This window comes from Triticum urartu, chromosome 6 (genome assembly GCF_003073215.2).
Source record: "Triticum urartu cultivar G1812 chromosome 6, Tu2.1, whole genome shotgun sequence".
In the NCBI taxonomy this organism is placed as follows: domain Eukaryota; kingdom Viridiplantae; phylum Streptophyta; class Magnoliopsida; order Poales; family Poaceae; genus Triticum; species Triticum urartu.
Genome location: NC_053027.1, coordinates 525762013 through 525783698, shown reverse-complemented (window position 1 = coordinate 525783698; position 21686 = coordinate 525762013). Strand labels below are relative to the sequence as shown.

The following is a 21686-nucleotide window of genomic DNA, read 5'->3' as shown; positions in this document are numbered from 1 at the left end:
AATAAATTTACTTGGAACGATAGGTAGATACCGTGTATAGGTAGGTATGGTGGACTCATATGGAATAACTTTGGGGTTTATGGAATTGGATGCACAAGCAGTATTCCCGCTTAGTACAAGTGAAGGCCAGAAAAAGACTGGGAAGCGACCAGCTAGAGAGCGACAACAGTCATGAACATGCATTAAAATTAATCAACACCGAATGCAAGCATGAGTAGGATATAATGCACCATGAACATAAATATCGTGGAGGCTATGTTGATTTTGTTTCAACTACATGCGTGACTATGTGCCAAGTCAAGCCACTCGAATCGTTCAAAGGAGGATACCACCCTATCATACCACATCACAACCATTTTAATAGCATGTTGGCATGCAAGGTAAACCATTATAAACTCCTAGCTAATTCAGCATGGCATAAGCAACTATAATCTCTAATTGTCATTGCAAATATGTTTCTTTCATAAAAGGCTAAATCAGGAACAATGGTATTTACAAAAACAAGAGAGGTCGAGTTCATACCAACTTTCCTCATCTCAATAAGTTCATCATATAATCATCATTACTACCTTTCACTTGCACGACCGAATAGTGCGGATAATAATAATAGTGCAAGTGCATTGGGCTAAGCTGGAATATGCAAGCATTCAATTCAAGAGAGTAGACAAGGTAATATGGGCTCTTTATTATATCAACAATAATGCATTTGAGAGCCACTCAACATTTTAATCATGGTCTTCTCCTCTCGACACCCAAAGGAAAGAAAAGAAACAAAACTATTTACACGGGAAAGCTCCCAACAAGCAAAAGAAGAACAAGAAATCTTTTGGGTTTTCTTTAATTACTACTACTACATGCATGGAAAGTAAACTAACTAAAATCTACAAGTAATTTTTTGGTTTTTCTTAAGGTTTTTCAAACACACAAGAAGAAAACGAGAAAATGAAAATAAACTAGCATGGATGATACAATGAAAGAGTATGAGCACCGACAACTGGCATGAGTGTGTGATCATGAATGTAATGTCGGTGAGAAATACGTACTCCCCCAAGCTTAGGATTTTGGCCTAAGTTGGTCTATGCCCATGGATGGCTTGGTGGATATCTGAAGTTGAAGATGGGGTCGTACTGAGATGCATCAACTACTACCTGAAGAGCTATAGCATGGAGGTGGGTTGCCTCCGCCCTCCTCTAGAACTCGGTCGCCTCCTCCCTAGTTATAACATATCTCCCTTTTGTCTGAAAGTCAAGGAAAGTAGGAGCAGGGAGAGCGATGTGATAGGTGCGTCGTCTATCGAAGATTAGTCGGTACTATGGGAACTGATTGTTCCTCTCAACAAACTGATGATGAACCATGGCATTATAATCTAAATAAGCATGAGGAAACTCAATATCATTTTCACGAATGGTTATCTCAAGAAAATCGGCTAAACGGGTTGCATAAATTCCACCAAAGAAATCTCCATCAATGCTATTATTATGCAACCTACGTGCAACAACGGCCCCCAAGTTATATTGTCTATCTCCTAATACAGTACTCTTGAGAACACTAAGATCAGGAACACACATGTGAAACGCCTCATCCTTCTCCATTTATGCATCTACCTATAAAGAGAGCAAACTAATGTATAGCAGGAAAATGAATCCTCCCATTGGTAGCTTGCGTGATTTCTCTAGATTCCCCCACAGTTATACTAGCAAGAAAGTCTCTATATTCAGATTTGCGAGGTTCACTAACATTACCCCACTGTGTGAGTTTACAAGCAGTGTTAAAATCTTCTAAGTCCATGGTATAAGATTTATCATAGAGATCAAATAGGACAGTTTGAGAATTGCGTGATGATGAAAATTTAAACCTTCTCACAAATGAATCAGTGAGGTAGTAGTACTGATGAAACCTATCTGCCACGATGCTCTCAAGATCGGCGTTACGCACATATGCTTCAAATTCCTCCTTAATTCCTGCCCGAACCATGAAGTCCTCTGACGGCCATTCACAAGGCCGCACTTGAGCATCCCTTGGTAGTTCATTGTCCGACTCACGTATTGCGGGCCTGGGTCCTTATTTCCTTGAGGAACCACCTCGGTACATTTTCCTAAACATATTTCTTCTTTTGAAAAATTTCTGAAATTTTTAGTAACTCAAAATAAAAGTGAACCAAACTCGACAAAATTGATAGCAACTACTCCTACAAGTGCCTAGAGGATATATCATGCATTAAAACTACTTTTGACCACATAAATTTCACATGGAAGCTCAAGAACAGGTCACCTAAGCAGCAAAAATTTGCAATGAATAAAGCACTAGAACATAAACTAATTGGACCATTGGAGGAGTCACATACCAAAGAACTATCCCCCAAAGCAGTTTTGTGAATGCAGCTTTGAGCAAGGAGATCGAAAATGGCAGCAAGATGAGCAAGAACTCGGGTTTGAGCTGGCTAGCGATTTTTTTGGGAGGAAGAAGGAGTGTGTGGTGGCTGGATTAAGTGGAGGGGGCCCACGTGGGCTCCACGAGGCAGGGGGCGAGCCCATGGGGTAGGCGCGCCCTCCACCCTCATGGGCACGTGGCTACTCCCCCTGCTGTGATTTCAGTGCCAGATATTCTAAAATATTATAGAAAAAATCATATTTAAATTTCAGGGCATTTGGAGAACTTTTATTTTCGGGGTATTTTTTATTGCATGGATAATTTAGAAAACAGACAGAAAATACTATTTTTGATTTATTTAATATAAATAACAAAAAGTAAAAAAGGGTACACAGAGTTGTGTTTTCTAACTTCATCCATCTCATGCTCATCATAAGGAATCCACTAACAAGGTTGATCAGGTCTAGTTAACAAACTCATTTCGAATAACATGAAACTGAAGAATTTTCGAATAACATTAGGTTACCTCAACGGGGATATGCACATCCCCAACAATAACAATATCATATTTCTTCTTGATAGTAGGAAGAGGAAATTCAAAACCTCCAATAGTAATTGTTGAAAATTTTCCAATAGAATTTATACTGTGCACTTGAGGTTGTTTCCTCGGAAAGTGTACCGTATGCTCATTACCATTAACATGAAAAGTGACATTGCCTTTGTTGCAATGAATAACAGCCCCTGCAGTATTCAAAAAGGGTCTACCAAGGATAATCGACATACTATCGTCCTCAGGAATATCAAGAATAACAAAGTCCGTTAAAATAGTAACGTTTGCAACCACAATAGGCACATCCTCAAAAATACCGACAGGTATAGCAGTTGATTTATCAGCCATTTGCAAAGATATTTCAGTAGGTGTCAACTTATTCAAATCAAGTCTACGATATAAAGATAGAGGCATAACACTAACACCGGCTCCAAGATCACATAAAGCAGTTTTAACATAGTTTCTTTTGATGGAGCATGGTATAGTTGGTACTCCTAGATCTCCAAGTTTCTTTGGTATTCCACCCTTAAAAGTATAATTAGCAAGCATGGTAGAAATTTCAGCTTCCGGTATCTTTCTTTTATTAGTAACAATTTCCTTCCTATACTTAGCATAAGGATTCATTTTAAGCATATCAGTCAAACGCATACGCAAAAAGATAGGTCTAATCATTTCAGCAAAGCGCTCAAAATCCTCATCATCCTTTTTCTTGGATGGTTTAGGAGGAAAGGGCATGGGTTTCTGAACCCATGGTTCTCTTTCTTTACCGTGCTTCCTAGCCACGAAGTCTCTCTTATCATAACGTTGATTCTATGATTGTGGGTTATCTAGATCAACAGCGGGTTCAATCTCTACATCATTATCATTGCTAGGTTGAGCATCAACATGAACATCATCATTGCTAGGTTCATGTTCATTACCAGATTGTGTTTCAGCATCAGAAATAGAAATATCATTGGGATTCTTAGGTGTGTCAATAACAGGTTCACTAGAAGCATGCAATGTCCTATCATTTCTCTTTTTCTTCCTTTTAGAAGGACTAGGTGCATCAACATTAGTTCTCTGAGAATCTTTCTCAATTCTCTTAGGGTGGCCTTCAGGATATAATGGTTCCTGAGTCATTTTACCACCTCTAGTCATAACTCTAACAACATTATCATTCTTCTTATTATTTAATTTATTGAGCAAATCATTCTGAGCTTTAAGTACTTGTTCTACTTGAGTGGTAACCATCGAAGCATGTTTACTAATAAGTTTAAGTTCACCTTTAACATTAGCCATATAATCACCCAAGTGTTCAACCCTATCAGCACTGTGTTTCAATTGTCTACCAACATAAGCATTGAAGTTTTCTTGTTTAACCATAAAGTCATCAAACTCATCCAAGCGTTGGCTAGCAAACTTACTAAATGGGATTTCACATTTATCGAATCTATAGAGAGAATTTACCTTTACTACCTGTGTCGGGTTATCAAGACCATGTATTTCTTCAATACGTGGTAAATTCTTAACATCTTCAGCTTTAATACCCTTTTCTTTCATAGGTTTATTTGCCTCTTGCATATCTTCAGGACTGAGAAATAGAATACCCCTTTTCTTCGGAGTTGGCTTAGGAGTTGGTTCAGGAAGTGTCCAATTAGTTTCATTAGTCAACATATTATTCAATAACAATTCAGCTCGATCAACAGTTCTTTCCCTGAAAACACAACCAACACAACTATCCAGGTGGTCTCTAGTAGCATCGTTAGTCCATTATAAAAGATATCAAGTATTTCATTTTTCTTGAGACGATGATGAGGAAAAAGCATTAAGTAATGGGAGAAGCCTGCCAAAGCTTGTGGGAGACTCTCTTGTTCAATTTGCACAAAATTATATATTTCCCTTAAGGGAATTTTTTTCTTATGAGCGGGGAAATATTTAGCAGAGAAGTAATAAATCATATCCCGGGGCTACTCACACAACCAGGATCAAGAGAATTGAACCATGTTTTAGCATCACCCTTTAATGAGAACGGAAACAACTTAAGGATAAAGTAATAGCGAGTTTTCTCATCATGTGTAAAGAGGGTGGATATATCATTTAATTTAGTAAGCTGTGCCACAACAGTTTCAGATTCATAGCCATAGAAAGGATCAGATTCAACCAAAGTGATTAACTCAGGATCGACAGAGAAAACATAATACTTATCAGTAATAAAGATAGGTGAAGTAGCAAAAGCAGGGTCATATTTCATTCTAGTATTCAAAGATTTTTCTTTAAGCTTAGCTAATAATTTCAAAAGATCAGATCTATCATTGCAAGCTAAGAAGTCTCTAGCAGTTTCTTCATCCATAACATAACCCTCAGGCACAACAGGCAATTCATATCTAGGGGGAGAATCTTCATCATTAATATTATCAGTTTCAATAATTTCATTCTCTCTAGCCTTGCAAGTTGTTCATCAAGAAATTCACCTAGTGGCACAATATTACCAAGCATAGAAGTAGTTTCATCATAAGTATCATGCAAAGCAGAAGTGGCATCATCAATAACATGCAACTTATCGGAATCAATAGCATGTGTAGGTGTCCCAAGTTTACTCAAATCAGAAGGTGAATCAAGTGCAGAGCTAGATGGAAGTTCCTTACCTCCCCTCATAGTTGAGGGAAAAATCTTGGTTCTTTGATCTTTCAAGTTCTTCATAATGATAAGAAGATATAAATCCCAAGTGACTCAAAGAATAGAGCTATGCTCCCTGTCAACGGCGCCGGAAAATAGTCTTGATAACCCACAAGTATAGGTGATCGAAACAGTTTTCGAGGGTAGAGTATTCAACCCAAATTTATTGATTCGACACAAGGGGAGCCAAATAATATTCTCAAGTATTAGCAGCTGAGTTGTCAATTCAACCACACCTGGAAACTTAATATCTACAGCAAGGTATTTAGTAGCAAAGTAATATGATAATAGTGGTAATGGTAGCAAAAGTAATATTTTTGGGTTTTATAGTGATTGTAACAGTAGCAATGGAAAAGTAAATAAGCGAAGAACAATATATGAAAAGCTCGCAGGCATTGGATCGGTGATGGAGAATTATGTCGGATGCGATCGATCATGCAACAATTATAACACAGGGTGACACAGAACTAGCTCCAGTTCATCAATGTAATGTAGGCATGTATTCCGAATATAGTCATACGTGCTTATTGAAAAGAATTTTCATGACATCTTTTGTCCTACCCTCCCATGGCAGCGGGGTCCTATTGGACACTACTAGGAAAAGGGCTATAAATGGAATTGACACTAATGGCGCACCTGACATGTGATGCGCCACTACAATATAGCAGTGGCATACCATGTGAAGGTGTGCCATTAGTGTGGAAGACACTAATGGCGCACCAGATACATGGTGCGCCACTAGTAACAATTTTTTTCTTTTCATTTTTCCAAACATACTAATGGCGCATCATGTAGACAGCGCGCCATTACTAGTTAAAACTAGTAATGGCGCACTGTCCACAGGTGCGCCATTACTAAGTTTTTTCCCCCTAGCTAATGGCGCACCGCCAGGGGGTGCGCCATTAGTAATCTTCCCCCTAGCTAATTCGCCCGATCCCTTCGTCCCTCCATCCACTTCCCCCCCCCTCGCTCCACACTCGGCCGCTCCGACGACCCACGCGCCCCGCCTCGCCGCCGACCCACTGCGACGCTGCCCCACCCACTACGCCGCCGCCAGGTCTCCTCCGCCCGTAAGCCTCCCTCCTCCTCTGACCGTCCATCGCCTTCGGCCTCGTGCCCCACCAGCCGCCGCCCCACCCGCTGCCGCCCCCACCAGACCGCCGCCGCCCCCAAATCTCTCTATCGCTCCCCGCCGCCGCCTGCCTCCTCCCCCACCCCCAATCCAGCCCCACCGCCGCCGCCTTCCTCCTCCCCCACCCCCAATATAGCCCCGCCGCCGCCTTCCTCCTCCCCCACCCCCAATCCAGCCCCGCCGCCGACGACTCTGCCCGCCGCCGGCTCCCCGCACCATCTCCTCCTCCACGGACAACCCGGAGTTCAGGGCCGTGCCCACAATCTCCTCTGCCTCCGGATGCCGCCCCCTCCCCCATCGTGCAGAGCATCCAGGCGAGACGTCGACGCCCCCCTCTTCACCGCCCTCCTCGACGACGCCGCCCTCTTCAACGCCGGCCGCTGCCGACCTGCCTCTGCCTTGTCACTGGATGGTGAGCTCCTCTGCTATGCAAATTTGTCAATTGAAGCGCTTGAATGATGTTAGCTTAGCATTTGATGATAAATGTGATGTTCTTTCTGTCAGTGTGAAACTCGATGGATAGGGTGTAAGATTTAATCAGTATGTCTAGTCTATTTGGCAGGGGGTGCAAAGTTGCAAGCTTAGGAGTTTGAAAAATGAGCCTAATTGGTCAGTGGCATAGCTTAAAAGTTATCTGCCTTGGCTCAAATGAAGGTTGTTTGATATCTTGAAATAAACAAACATGCCTTGTGTCAAACCATATTTTAAATCTGCAAGCTTGATTTTTCTTCTATCTGTTGTTTTCTCATGCTTTGGCTTGTAAAACTAAATTGGGACTTAGGGCCAGAGTAGATAGAAGGTGCAATCTTGGCCATTTTTTCACATGCTTCCATTTAGACTCTTGAGAGCTAGAGCTATTTTATCAATATTTTCCTTTACCACACCAGCATATGTATGACATGAGCTCTTATGTTTTCAGAACATTGAGACTGAGCTTAACTAATTCTGATTGATCATTTTTTTATATGATGAGGAGGAGGGGTATCTTATTTGGCATGACTAGTAATTAACTGGTAGTAACTGATAGTGTGATACCCATCATGCAGACATGCTTTAGGCAGGCTTGGTAGATTTGTCAAGGCAGGCTTGATATGCATGCATGCATTCTTTGCTTGTTTATATTCATTCTTGTAAACTGAACATGCTCATCTATCTAACTATCTATCTACCTGCTTTAGTATGTATGTATGCATTGTATTTTTATTTCCTTTGGAAAGTAAAGTTAATGTGAAAGGAAGAGAGAAAAAGAAAGGTAGGAAGACAGATGCTTCAGTCAGTATAAGCCCAGCTTAATTTGAGTGACAATCACCTACCTGGCTGGCTGGCATGATCATCTTTTACAGAAAACAATTTTCAGCAAAGGTCATGTCTCTGACCATCGTGTCGTGATGATTTTGCATGTACCCCGAGAGGCCCTTGAGTTTGCTGGAATGTCGATTAACTTCCGTTCCGGCAAATTCGGGTACTCCATATGTCCTATTTTCAGCAAAGGTCATGCTGAAATTTTCCGTGAATTTTAGCATGACTTTGCTAAAAATAGGACCTATGGGGTACTTGCGACTAATGCATGGGCCTGGGTATCTTAGTACTTAATTAAGTAGGAGCAACTGCCTCTTGTGTTATACATATAGAAGTGTGATATCAACTCATAGTTATTACTAATGTCAAGAGATGATGTAGTTTTGAATTATGAATGTAGGAAATGTCGTCATCGGACGACGAAAGTCTCCCGGGGGAGTGGACTGGTGCCACGACGATCGAGGTCTGTGCGACATGCCTCACCTGGACGATGATCGGCGCTTCAGCATTAAGCTCGAGGAGACCTTCGAAGTTGAAACGGTACACAACGACGACAAGTGTTATTTTCATAATTAAGCATGACTTCAACTATTTCAAATGTAATTTTCATCTTTTACAATTCGAGTATAGCTTATCCCATGCCATGCAAGACGCTATGTCTTGGAGAGGATGGATTTTGAAGACCATGAAATTTCTGAAACAAAGAAAATTCACCTAAGGACTCATCACGATGTGGACTTTGAAGTAAATCTATATAATTCTGAGAGCGTAACCCATTTTGGTTGCAAAAATTGGGAAGCATTTTGCAAGATGTATGGTTTTGATGAGGGTATGCTTATCACCATGGATCTTGGTAATCCTGACATCGACCAAGATAATATGGACATTTGGGTCCTTGTTGATACGCCTCCAGTTCTACCGCTATGCGAGTTTCTCAAACATAGTTATTAGCTAATTTATATTGTTTATTTCAAAATAGTTGACAACTTATTTCCATTGACAGCTTATTTTTATTGTTCAAAGAATGTGCCAGAGATGGTAGACAAAACCCACTACACCGATGGCTCCGAATTAACAACTTACAAGGAGAAAAATCATCTGGTCGAATTTTGTACTGACATTGAGAATTACAATATCCACAATCAAACTCCTCAACATTATGGTCAATACGTGCCACTAGTGCATGTGTTCAACTACGGTAACTACCATGGAGATACCCTGGTAAGATTTTTACTATTACGACATCCGTGCATCTTTTGCATACTTCTAAAACTAGTACATCATTGCTAACTATGAAGTTATTACTATGTTTTTCAACAGATAATCCCAGAGAATTGTGTGCCTCATATGATGTATCAGAAAGGTAGTCTTAATGTTTTGAACATACAGCCAGGTCATCCTACGAATCTCAACTGTCCATACGAGATTTCTAAAAGAAGTGGAGACATGAAAATCAAAGGATGGAAAAAATGTATGGACAGTCGTAAGGAGGTTCTTGGAAGCAAAAGGAAGCGAAGCGCAAGAATTGGAGACAGGATGTTCTCCATTCTCCATAATGGAGAGTCAGGGTCTATATTGTTTTATGCTATTTTACCTTAAATAGGGTATTTAGGTCCTGCCTAATACTGATGATCATGTGCTAAGAACAATTAAGTAGGGTTGGTTCGATGACTATCAAGATGATGATCGTATGACTTGTTATTAATAACGAGTAGAAGTTGTATGATGATGATTAGTAGGACTTGTTAGGATTAGTATTACTTCCGACAAACTCGCTACCGTGGTCTCGAGCTTGTAATGTTCTATCTTTGTTCGGTCTTTTGAATTCGGAGACTATGATTAATTGTATTCGGAGACTAATCTTCTATTGTATTTGATGAATCAGCTCTTGCTGTGGGGTGCTGTCTATATTCTGTCTAATAATATATTTTGTAACCTGTGCAAAATTCAGAAAAGTAAAAAAACCTAATATTCACACTAATGCCGCATCACCCCACAGTGCGCCATTAGTATGCCAGATACTAATGGTGCATGTGGTCTATACTAATAGGCACGGCGTGGTGCGCCATTAGTAAAAACTAGTGGTGTGGTACTAGTGGCGCACCAGTAGTGCGCCATTAGTAGGCAAAACTGGTGTGCCACTAGTAGGCCTTTTCCTAGTAGTGGGAAACTAAGGGATATTAACGCCTCCTTTCAATAGACTACCAGACCAAAGCATTAACACATAGTGAATACATGAACTCCTCAAACTACGGTCATCACCGGTAATGGTCCCGATTATTGTCACTTTGGGGTTAACGGATCATAACACATAATAGCTGACTATAGACATGCAAGATAGGATCAACAACTCACATAGATTCATGAAAACATAATAGGTTCAGTTCTGAAATCATGGCACTCAGGCCCTAGTGACAAGCATTAAGCATAGCAAAGTCATAGCAACATCAATCTCGGAACATAGTGGATACTAGGGATCAAACCCTAACAAAACTAAGTCGATAACATGATAAATCTCATCCAACCCATCACCGTCCAGCAAGCCTACGATGGAATTACTCATGCACGGCGGTGAGCATCATGAAATTTGTGATGGAGGAAGGTTGAAGATGGCGATGGCGACGGATTCCCCTCTTCGGAGTCCTGTAAGGACTCCAGATCAGTCCTCCCGACAGAGTTTAGGGCTTGGCGGCGGCTCCGTATCGTAAAACGCGATGAATCCTTCTCTCTGATTTTTCCTCCCCGAACACGAATATATGGAGTTGGAGATGAGGTCGGTGGAGCGTCAGGGGACCCACGAGGCAGGGGGGACACGCCTAGGGGGGTAGGCGCACCCCCACCCTCGTGGACAGGGTGTGGCCCCCCTGACGTGGATTCTTCTTCCAGTATTTTTTTATATATTCCAAAAATAATCTCCATTGATTTTCAGGTCATTCCGAGAACTTTTATTTCTGCACAAAAACAACACCATGGCAATTCTACTGAAAACAGCTTTAGTCCGGGTTAGTTCCATTCAAATCATGCAAGTTAGAGTTCAAAACAAGGGAAAAAGTGTTTGGAAAAGTAGATACGGCGGAGACGTATCAACAATATGTCCGTCACGACTTCTGAAGTGGAGAGCGCCATGAATCATCATCGTTGGAGGGCCGCTCTCCATGACCCTGACTTTTCAAAGGAGGCATTCGACGCCTTCAGCTCGGCCGGCACGTACATCCAAGCTGTTCGGGATGGGTTTGCCAGAGCCACGGACCAGCATCTAAAAGATATGCGGGTAAGTGTAGATTTAATAATCATACACTAGTAGCCCCCGAGACTTAAAGCAGGTGATACAACTGATTTAAGGATCATTGTATAATCAGACACTTATGGAGAAGAGTAGCCTACTGTCTTAAGAGCTAGAAAAATTTCAGACTCAACTGACTGCGGCTACCATCGAATTGGAAATATCCAAGGAGGCACCACCTAGTAATGTTTTCCCCAGCAGAAAGAAGTATAATCATACACTATTTATATTAACATTGTTGTGTTTCTGCTGATAGAATCAGTAGAGCAACTGAGAGAGAAACTCAATGACGCCCAGGCTAGTGAACAAGAGGCCAAAAGGCAACATGCGGCAGGCGAACGTGTGCTGACGCGCGTCTGGGATGAAAGGAACAAGCTGCAGGATTCCCATACCCAACTGGGCGAAGAACTAAAAGATGTTCGAGCCCAGCTAGCTGACGCCGTCAAGGAGAATAGGAGGCTACAAGGCGGCATATTCAGTATGCTTTTCAAACATGCCTCCCTATAATTCGGCGAGGACCGGAACTGACAGATTTGTGTCTGCAGGTATGCTGACTAGCCGTCCCGATGAAGAAATGTCTGGATCTCAAGGTGACCTGCTACAAGAGTTGTCCCAGATGCACGAGCGAGTTCGGCAGGCAATGCATAGTGTTGCCAAGGCTTTATGGCCATCTGCCTCTCCTCCAAGAGGTACGGAGCTCGTGGAGCTGTTCAAAGGGGCACGGCGGCGTATTCGATTATGGAAGATATCAGCCTGCCGGGAAGGTGCGCGAGAGGCCTAGGCCATGGTAAAAACTCGGTATACCAATCTTGATCCGAATCATATGGCCCAGGTCGGACCGCTAGTGTCAGATGGGAAATAAAATCCCGTAAATTTGATATATGACCAAGTAGAAGTAGCTGCCAAATATTCCCAACAGGATTGTAAGCTAGACAACCTGTTGGACGGTATAGAGGAGGAAGTTTTTGAGTCCAAGTGACTATGTACTTTCCTTGATATATTTGTTCCTAGACGGATTGTAAAACGATTGTCATGGCCGACCTTTTCTCTTCGAGCTCTGGACCCGAAGGTGCGAAGTGTTTCCGAATACTCGAGGGTAAAATAGACCGGGGTATGCGTGGAAACCAGGCGTAGGGGCCATAGTTGCTTGAACAGACAAGTTGTACCCAGCTAGCTATGTTATATTACATTGTGATTGTAAGAAACATCTTCCAAAGAGAATAGTTCCGTTAAGGGTTCCTTTCCCAAGGTGTGCATGCGTTAATATGCATGTACGAACTATGATTGAAAACATCGCAGTATAGGTAGCATTTGGGGGTTCATAGTGGAAGAAATGTAAAACATCTTTAGTCCGCCGACTGAATATTCCCTTAAGAACGCTAGCTTTCGGCTTCACCGAGTCTGAGGTACACATCCGTATGACCCGGCAGTAACAATCACAGAGATGCTCCCTTTATGTCCTAGCCAAACTAACGGGAACATAGGGCATAAGCACAGGAGCCAGGCAACCCAGTTTGGCAAAACTTAAGTCTTATCGATGCATATAATGGCAAAGAAAAGGTACATATGAGGAAAAATGCATATGTGATGAGCTTGATGCTTGAAAAATAACAATAATAAGCTTCTGTGCAAGAATCCCCCAGGTATAATGTGCGTACACATTTGAGAATGTGTATGTCATAGGTGTATGGTTTAGCCGCACGAAAGCTTTAAGGCTAAGAAAAGAGGGCGAAAAGAGATGATAAAAAATAATGTAAACAATAGGGAGGAGGAAACAAATGAAGGGTATAGAATCTTCGGAGTCTGGCGGCAGTCCAGGGGTTCGGTTCTAGGCGGTTGTCTGATGCATCACGCAGGCGGTACACTCATCAAGTGAGAACTTCGTCAATGATGAAGGGACCCTCCACTTGGGCTTGAGTTTGTCATTTTTCTTCTCCAGCAAGCGTAGAATGAGTTTGCCAACATTGTAAGTCTTGGCCCATACTTCTCTGCTGTGATATCTGCGGGCCTGCTGTTGACAAAATTCGGAATGGGCTTTTGCAATGTCGCGCTCCTCCTCGAGGGCATCTAAGCTGTCCTGCCAAATCAAGCTTGGCCTCTCTCTCTCTTCGTACATGCGCACTCGAGGTGAGTCATGAATAATGTCGCAAGGTAACACAACCTCTGCGTCGTACACCATGAAGAAAGGTGTATATCCGGTAGTGCGATTGGGCATGGTCCGCAGCCCCCAGAGTACGGAGTCGAGGTCCTCAACCCAGTGCTTGTCTGATTCTTTCAAAGACCGCACTAGTCTGGGTTTGATGACGATCATAATAAGACCATTGGCTCGTTCGACTTGACCGTTTGTTTGTGGATGATAGATGGAGGCGTAATCGAGCTTAATGCCTAGATTAGCACACCAGGCTTTCACCTCATCGGCCATAAAATTAGAGCCGTTGTCGGTGATGATGCTGTGTGGGACACCGTAACGGTGCACAACACCGGATATAAAGTCTATCATTGGTCCAGCTTTGGCCGTTTTAACTGGTTTGGCCTCTATCCACTTAGTGAACTTATCTACCATGACTAGAAGATATTTTTTCTTATGGATGCCTCCTTTAAGGGGTCCAACCATGTGAAGCCCCCAGACCGCGAAAGGCCAAGTGATGGGGATTGTTTGTAGAGCAGTAGGTAGCATATGGCTTTGGTTGGCGAAAAGCTGGCATCCGACACAACGTTGGACAAGGTTCTGTGCATCTGCTCGGGCCGTCGGCCAGTAGAAACCTGTATGGAAGGCCTTGCTTACAAGGGCCCGAGCAGCGGCGTGGTGACCACCGAGACCGGCATGAATTTCAGCCAAGAGCTACCACCCCTCTTCCTCGGAGATACATCTTTGAAGTACTCCGGTAGAGCTTTTCTTGTAGAGTTCTCCTTCATGGACCTTATAGGCTTTCGAACGCCAAACAATGCAGCGAGCCTCATTTTGATCCTCAGGGAGCTCTCGCCTATTGAGGTAGGCCAAGAAGGGTTCGGTCCATGGGGCAAAGACTGCCATGATAAGATGGGCTAAAAGTGTTATTTCGGTGGCGGAGCCTCCGATGATATCGATATGTTCAGACTCTGGGCTTATGGTCGGATCCGGACTGACGTTGCCGCTCTCCCCTTGCCCCACCATGGATGGCTTGAAAATCCTTTTCCAAAAAGATGTTAGGTGGGATGGGGTCGCGCTTGGCGCCGATGCGAGCAAGGACATCCGCCGCTTAATTACTTTCTTGAGCCACATGGTGAAACTTGAGCCCCTCGAACCGAGCCGACATTTTGAGAATGGTGTTACGGTAAGCTACCATCTTCGGATCCTTGGCATCGAAATCTCCATTTATTTGAGATATCGCGAGGTTCGAGTCCCCGTGCACTTCCAGGCGTTGTATGCCCATGGAGACAACCATCCGAAGCCATGCCATAAGGCCTCGTATTCGGCTGCATTGTTGGAGTACGTACTGAACTGTATCTCCAGTGGGGGATGTTAAGACAACGCCCGCCCCTAAGCCCGCCAGCATTTTGGAACCATCGAAGTGCATGACCCAGTTGGACTATGTGCCGCACTCTTTAGGGAGTTCGGCTTCTATCTATTCAGAGACGAAGTCTGCCAGTACTTGGGATTTGATGGCCCGGTGTGGCTCATATGTTATATCGAATGGAAGGAGATCAATGGCCCACTTGGCAATCTGGCCAGTGGCGTCGCGATTGTTTATTATGTCGTTCAGTGGAACTTCGGAAGCCACCGTGATCGAGCACTCTTGGAAATAGTGTTGTAGCTTCCGGGATGCCATGAAGACCGCGTATGCTATCTTTTGATAATGAGGGTACCGGGACTTCATGGAGTTAGGACAGTGGATACGTAGTATACCGGCTTCTGGAGCGGGAATTTGTGTCCGTTCTCCTCTCGTTCGATGACGAGTACTGCGCTCACCACCTAGTGTGTTGTAGATATGTATAATAACATTGGTTCGCTGACGCTTGGCGCGGCTAGGATTGGGTTGCTTGCTAAAAGAGCCTTTATTTCTTCCAATCCGGCTGTTGCTACATCTGTCCACTCGAAGTTATCGGTGCGTCGGAGAGTCGATAAAGTGGCAATGCTTTTTCTCCTAGTCTAGAGATAAAGCGGCTTAAAGCTGCCATGCATCCAGCTAGTTTTTGGACCTATTTAAGGTCTGTTGGTGTAGCCAATCTCTCCCTATCTATCCCTAATAATAAAGCACGGATTGACTCCGTGGGTTCACCATCACAATACGCTTCTTCCCGTAAATTTACGCTTTTAGTTTTTTTCATCTATAATATTTTCTACATCTGAGGTGGTACTATTGCTCCGCGGTCGTTCTACCAGAAGCCGGCTGGGCTGCGGTTGCGGCGAGCTGGGCTTGGTGCCGCAGGTCCTGGCGAAGCAAGGCTGGGCCTTCGAGGCGGTAGTTGGAGATGGGGCCCACATGGGCACCCCTGGGGTGTACCTCCTGGTCATCGTCGGAATGCCAAAAAAATGCTAATCTGTGGATTCGAACTCAGGCCGTCTAGGAAAGAATACGTAGCCGCTAGCCAACCCACCAGGCTGATGTTTCCTGCAGTAGATAGGAACTTCTTTTCTTTCTATCCAAGTCACAAAGCGTGGGCCACGCGCCTATCTCAATTGCTCGTTTTGACAAGGGGCAAGGTGGGATGAGTTTTACTACATCACCAAGCAGCCTTGGGTCGATTGAGGAAGGATGAGATGAGGCCAATTACACGAGAAATAAAATGAAGGAAAGAGAAGCAGGGTCACAGAAATAAGGAAGAAAGGGAGGGAAAGATAAAAGGAAAGAGTAGGCCTTTCTATATATGCGCTCCATGTAATAAAATGGAGGACAATTATTAGGAAGGAGAGGAAGGCAGGAAGGAAAGGGAGGGAATGATAAAAGGAAAGAGTAGGCCGGAAAGGGAGGGAAAGAGAAATAAAGAAAGTAAATGATGGAAAGAATTAACCACGTTGCATAATACCCATTGCCAACAAACAAATTTATTCGTGGGATAAATGTAATAGTGTTATATAGTATGCTAATACAAACTTAGATACGCTGGTTGAAACCGGCACAACCAACTAGCGGTGCTATCTAGCAATCAATATTAGCTAAATTATGAGCAACTTTATTTTTATTACGCTCAATTTTCAATGGAACCAATCCATGCAGATCGAGGAGCTTCTTCATCTCCACAGTGAAACAAACATTTGTTGCCTCGCCTCAATTGCTCTTTTGCTTGTGAGCTTTGGGAGGCCCTCTGCCATATGGATGTAGATGATCAAGAAGAGTTAAAAAATCATCTAATTTTTTTCAGAAAAGTAAAAGTGTTTTTTGTCACCTGAAACTTGGTTAGGGCACGTATAATGCGGGCGCTAGGAATAAAATCCTGGCATCTTTTCCATCGTCCCGGCTACTTTCGGCCTTGACACATAACCTAGAGTTGGACACAAAAAAAGTATACACAGTGTAGTTGCTGGGCTGTATGATTGTGCATGTTAATTTGCTCAAGATTTTAAACGCTCTTGCATTGGAGCCGGCCTTAGGGTGATATTTTTAACCTCGTCATATGTTATTCATTAGCTATTAATGATGTTTGTGTATGATAACTGATTCCACATGAGCTTGTCAGTTAATGCTAGCCTACATGGACAGTGTGTTATGTTGTGGATCAACTCATCATCTTGAGATTGATCACATTTGGGTGCATTGTGATCGCATAGACATCACAACTATCTCAGACAAGCGTGGGGAAGAGGATAAGGTGCGAAAAGGAAAGGGGTGTTTGATATTGATTTTCACCCGTTGCAACGCACGAGCCTAATAATAAAGCACGGATTGACTCCTGGTTAGGGCACGTACAATGCGGGCGCTAGGAATAAAATCCTGGCATCTTTTCCATCGTCCCGGCTACTTTCGGCCTTGACACATAACCTAGAGTTGGACACAAAAAAAGTATACACAATGTAGTTGCTGGGCTGTATGATTGTGCATGTTAATTTGCTCAAGATTTTAAACGCTCTTGCATTGGACCCGGCCTTAGGGTGATATTTTTAACCTTGTCATATGTTATTCATTAGCTATTAATGATGTTTGTGTATGATAACTGATTCCACATGAGCTTGTCAGTTAATGCTAGCCTACATGGACAGTGTGTTATGTTGTGGATCAACTCATCATCTTGAGATTGATCACATTTGGGTGCATTGTGATCGCATAGACATCACAACTATCTCAGACAAGCGCGGGGAAGAGGATAAGGTGCGAAAAGGAAAGGGGTGTTTGATATTGATTTTCACCCGTTGCAACGCACGAGCCTAATAATAAAGCACGGATTGACTCCGTGGGTTCACCGTCACAATACGCTTCTTCCCGTGAATTTACGTTTTCAGTTTCGAAAAAACCCGTATTCGAGGTGGTACTAATTTTTTGCTTAGGTAATTTTCGGTTTCATCCACTCCTACGTCTACATTGCCCCGGACGTCCTAATTGTTCAGCCTACATACGAAGCAGCCCACATCAGTTTACGCTAAAGTTTTGTACATCGCCGGCCCGCATCAGGCACCTAGCTGGCTTTCTTTTTCTCAAAAAAAAGACCTAGCTCGCTTTCTTCCATAACATGTACTCCGTAGCTGTGTTGAGAATCTTTCTTTCATCAAATAATCTCACCTCGCTACTTTACATCTGATCTCACCAGTTCATATAGGTATGCCCTAGAAAATCAACAAGAGGCCTCCAAAATCAAGAAGGAAACAAATCAAGAAGGAAATGAAGGACAAGAACAAATCAAAGAGAAGAGAGCCCATCTGAAGATACAGAAAAAAGGGGCAGCCATTGGTGGTGGTGGAGCACGGGAGTGGTGGTGCACCTCCTGCGCCTCCGCCACGGGCCTGCCGCCAGGAGTCAATCAATGCCTCGCCAGATCTGGCGAGCAACCGAGCCGGCCCCGCAGCCACCCATCAGAGAGCTCCACTACCATGGCACAGGGCTGCCGCCCCAACCGCAGTAGCCCCGCCGCCACCGCGGCCGTCGCAGGTGGGCCGCGGGACAGGCGTTGGCCGCCTCCTCGAGGTCAACACGAGCAGACGAAGTGGCGCGGGATAGGCCGGACCTTAGGGGCATGCGCTGGTGGCGAAGGCCGTGGACGTATGAATCGGGCCAGTTCCGACTGAACCGCGGAAGCTGCTGGATGCTATGTGCGTGCACCGATTATATATTTTTCCGGCTGAACACCCATTATGTGTGTGCATCGATTATATATATTTTCGGGCCTGATTATGTAGCATCCAGTATTTGCTATTGTTTGTTGTTACTGTCATAATTTAATTTTCATGTGTATCACAACTTACAAATATATTACCAGATATACTATTAATTAAATTAAATGAAATGTTGGAAAGAAATACTACTCTATTTCTTAAGGGAGAAAATATTTGGGGCTCACCATTACTTGCTGACCATCAAGATGTCTTGGTGATCTAGGGAGGAGAGAGAGAGGGACAAAGAGTAGATAAAGTGTGGACAACGGTCGATTCTGCTCGCGTCATGTTTCACCCTGCAGAGCAACTGGGTTGGGGGATCTGTAGCTCTATGTACCCTAATCTTGATCCCCATCGAGGTCCGATGATAATGTCCAGGATAGTGGTCATGTTGCCGTGGAGGGTGTGCTCCTACTACAGGATGCAAAGTGTCAACAAAAGAGTGACAAGCATTATAAACTATTAACTTTCCAGAAATCATACTTTTTATTACACATAATCCAATTTTTTTAGAGCAATTTGAAGGAGTAGGTTTTGTTAGCAGAGAATAAAATTACAAGCTTTTGGAATAAAATGGGATCTTCAAAAAGTGGATTCTTACGAGTCTTACAACCAATTTAATTGGTACATTATTATTATTCATCATGACATGTAAACTCTCGAATACCAAACAAACTTTCAGATTTATTTAAACCTGTTGCAACACATGAAACAGTAAATATAGCTTAGAAATGTTCACAGTTTCAAACTATTTTTGTTTCAAAAAAAATATTTGCACTATATAAAAAAACTTAAAAATGTAACCATTTAGAAATGTAAACTTAAAAATTCCCAAACAAACATTTACAAATGTAAAACAAAAGAAAATTATTTTTAAAAACTATTAAAAAATATCTTTTCTGAAATGTTCAAATTTCTAAAAAAAACATTAACTACTCTTTAAATATGTTTGTACTTTTTAAAAACACTTGAAAATTCCGCCAAAAAGCACTACTAACTACAAAAAACATTTCAAAATGTAAAGTAGAAATAATTAATTTACATAAAAATATTTCATAGAGAAATGTGCCGATTTACATAATGTTTTATACTACTCTTCAAAAGATTTTACATTTTTAATGAAAATATTAGGTCTTAATAAAAACAAGGAAATTTTCAGGTTCAAAATTTATTTAAATTAGATATATAAAGTGACAAAAAAGGACCCATGAAGCAAGTTCTGTCACATTTATTGCCCGGTGTAACGCATGGGCATTTGTACTAGTAATAATAATAATAAAGCACGAATTGAGTTTCCGGGTTCACCGTCGCGCTGGTTTTGTACAACGCCCCCTAAAGTTTTTGACAATTAACCCGAGCTCCAGATTTTAAGTTAGTAAAGTAAAAAACGATTCGCTCGTTCACAGGACCCGGAGGCTGCTTCGCCACGCTCGGTCTCCACCTGCCCCAATCTCCGCTTCTCCAGGCCGTCATCCCCAACCCACCAGATGATCGGGCCCGACGGGGTCGACTTCTTCGCCGGCAACGGCGCCTTGGGGTTCGGCTCCGGCGTCAGGGACCTTAACATGGTAGGGCCGTTCAAGCTGGTCCTCCTCCCGCTCCTCACGCTGCTCTTCCCCTCCCCCTCCCCCGCAAGTGCCGCCTCGCAGTCCCCGCTCGCGGCCACCTCCAACGCCTCCTCCCACGCCTACGCCCGCCCCGTATCCCACCTTCTTCGACGACGTCGTCGACGCCGTCGCCGACAAGTATGGCTGCACCCCGACGCCGAGGTCCAAGTCTGGCCACTAGACGCCAAGGGCGTGCTCGTCGGTGCCGTGCAGTGCTATGTGTTTTGCGCCCACGCAAGGGGCGCCGCGGGCGCGCTAGCGTGGGCCTCTGATGGGGCCGTCGATTGGAGCCGCTCTAATGCCCCCACGGTGGAGGAGGTGGTCGGGCCCGACGGGGTCGACTTCGTCGCCGGCGATGACGCCCTGGCGTTCGACTCCGGCGTCACGGACCTGAACATGGCAGGGCCGTTCGAGCTGGTGGTCTCCGATGAAGCTGGTGAGGGCCTCGCAGAGCTCCAATTGCTGTCGGTGAGTGTTGTTTAACTTTTAGCTTTTCTGTTGCTTCAGATTTTTGCTTCTGGTTGGTTGCTTGCTATTCTGTTGAAGTTGTGTCACCTTTAAGATGAAGCAGTTACTACAATTGGTGAATGGTCTAGCGGCTACATACCCCTTTTCTGTTTGTGAATTGAATTGATTGCTATTGTTGTAGTGTCTCCTCTCTATTTAGTACAGATATATCTGGTTTAATTTTTGTTTTGTGTACATTGTGTGGATTGGAACTATTTTCTCCTACATTTGCGGGTAAATTTGCAAGGATATGCAACAAAATTGAGCATCAACTCCTTTAGTGTGTGAGGTGCGCTGAACATCAACTCCTTTAGTGTGTGAGGTGCGCGTGGCTGACCGATATGTGTGAAGTGTGTGAGGATAGATTTATTCACATTCTTCCAATTTCGAGAGAGGAGGATAACTCAGTAGTACTGCCAATTTTGGCACGCAATGTTCGTTTTTCAAATTCACCATGATTGGTAATGTTGTTTAGTACTGTAAACTTTGTCATGGTTCAATAAATAGGCAGTTAATTTTTGTTGTTAGAAAGGAAAAGCAATGTACAAATTTTAGAACTAGGATGTTGTTTTTCATAGTTCAGTCAAGTATTGCTTATTTGCATTGTACGATCGCAATTCTAAGCTTAACCTTCTTGTAGTTGTGTAGCATTGTAGAACTGGGTCCGTTTTTTCTAGCAGATCAACACATTTGGTCGGATTTAGCTTATTTGATGACGGGCAAACAATAAATGGTGTGAATATATGCAGAGTCGATGGAAAACATTGAATCCAGTAGTTGTATACCTATTTCAAAAATCAGAATTGGTTAGTAAGATTCTACATCATGGTATTACGGTTTACAGAACTAAGCTTGATGCTTTGTATGGTTCTTATACTAAGATTAACAGTGACGTTAATGCTTGAGTTACTTTGGATTTAACTTTGTTATGCCAATGACATATATAAGTTTCTCGGTTTGCTGCTGCTCTTCACAATCGTGGAGCTGGCCAACGC

The 21686-nt window shown here is 43.2% G+C and overlaps 1 protein-coding gene across 1 annotated transcript; it reads left to right on the top strand.

Moving 5' to 3' along the window:
• Positions 1–19987: 19987 nt before the first annotated feature.
• LOC125512653 lies at positions 19988–21211 on the top strand. The gene has a single exon (XM_048677750.1). The coding sequence runs from the start codon at positions 20065–20067 to the stop codon at positions 20665–20667; it is 603 nt and encodes a 200-aa protein (XP_048533707.1). The 5' UTR covers positions 19988–20064; the 3' UTR covers positions 20668–21211.
• The last annotated feature ends 475 nt before the right edge of the window (positions 21212–21686 follow it).

Coding starts and splice junctions, on each gene's coding strand:
- LOC125512653 (XM_048677750.1), top strand. CDS start 20,065: ATGATCGGGCCCGACGGGGTCGACTTCTTCGCCGGCAACGGCGCCTTG.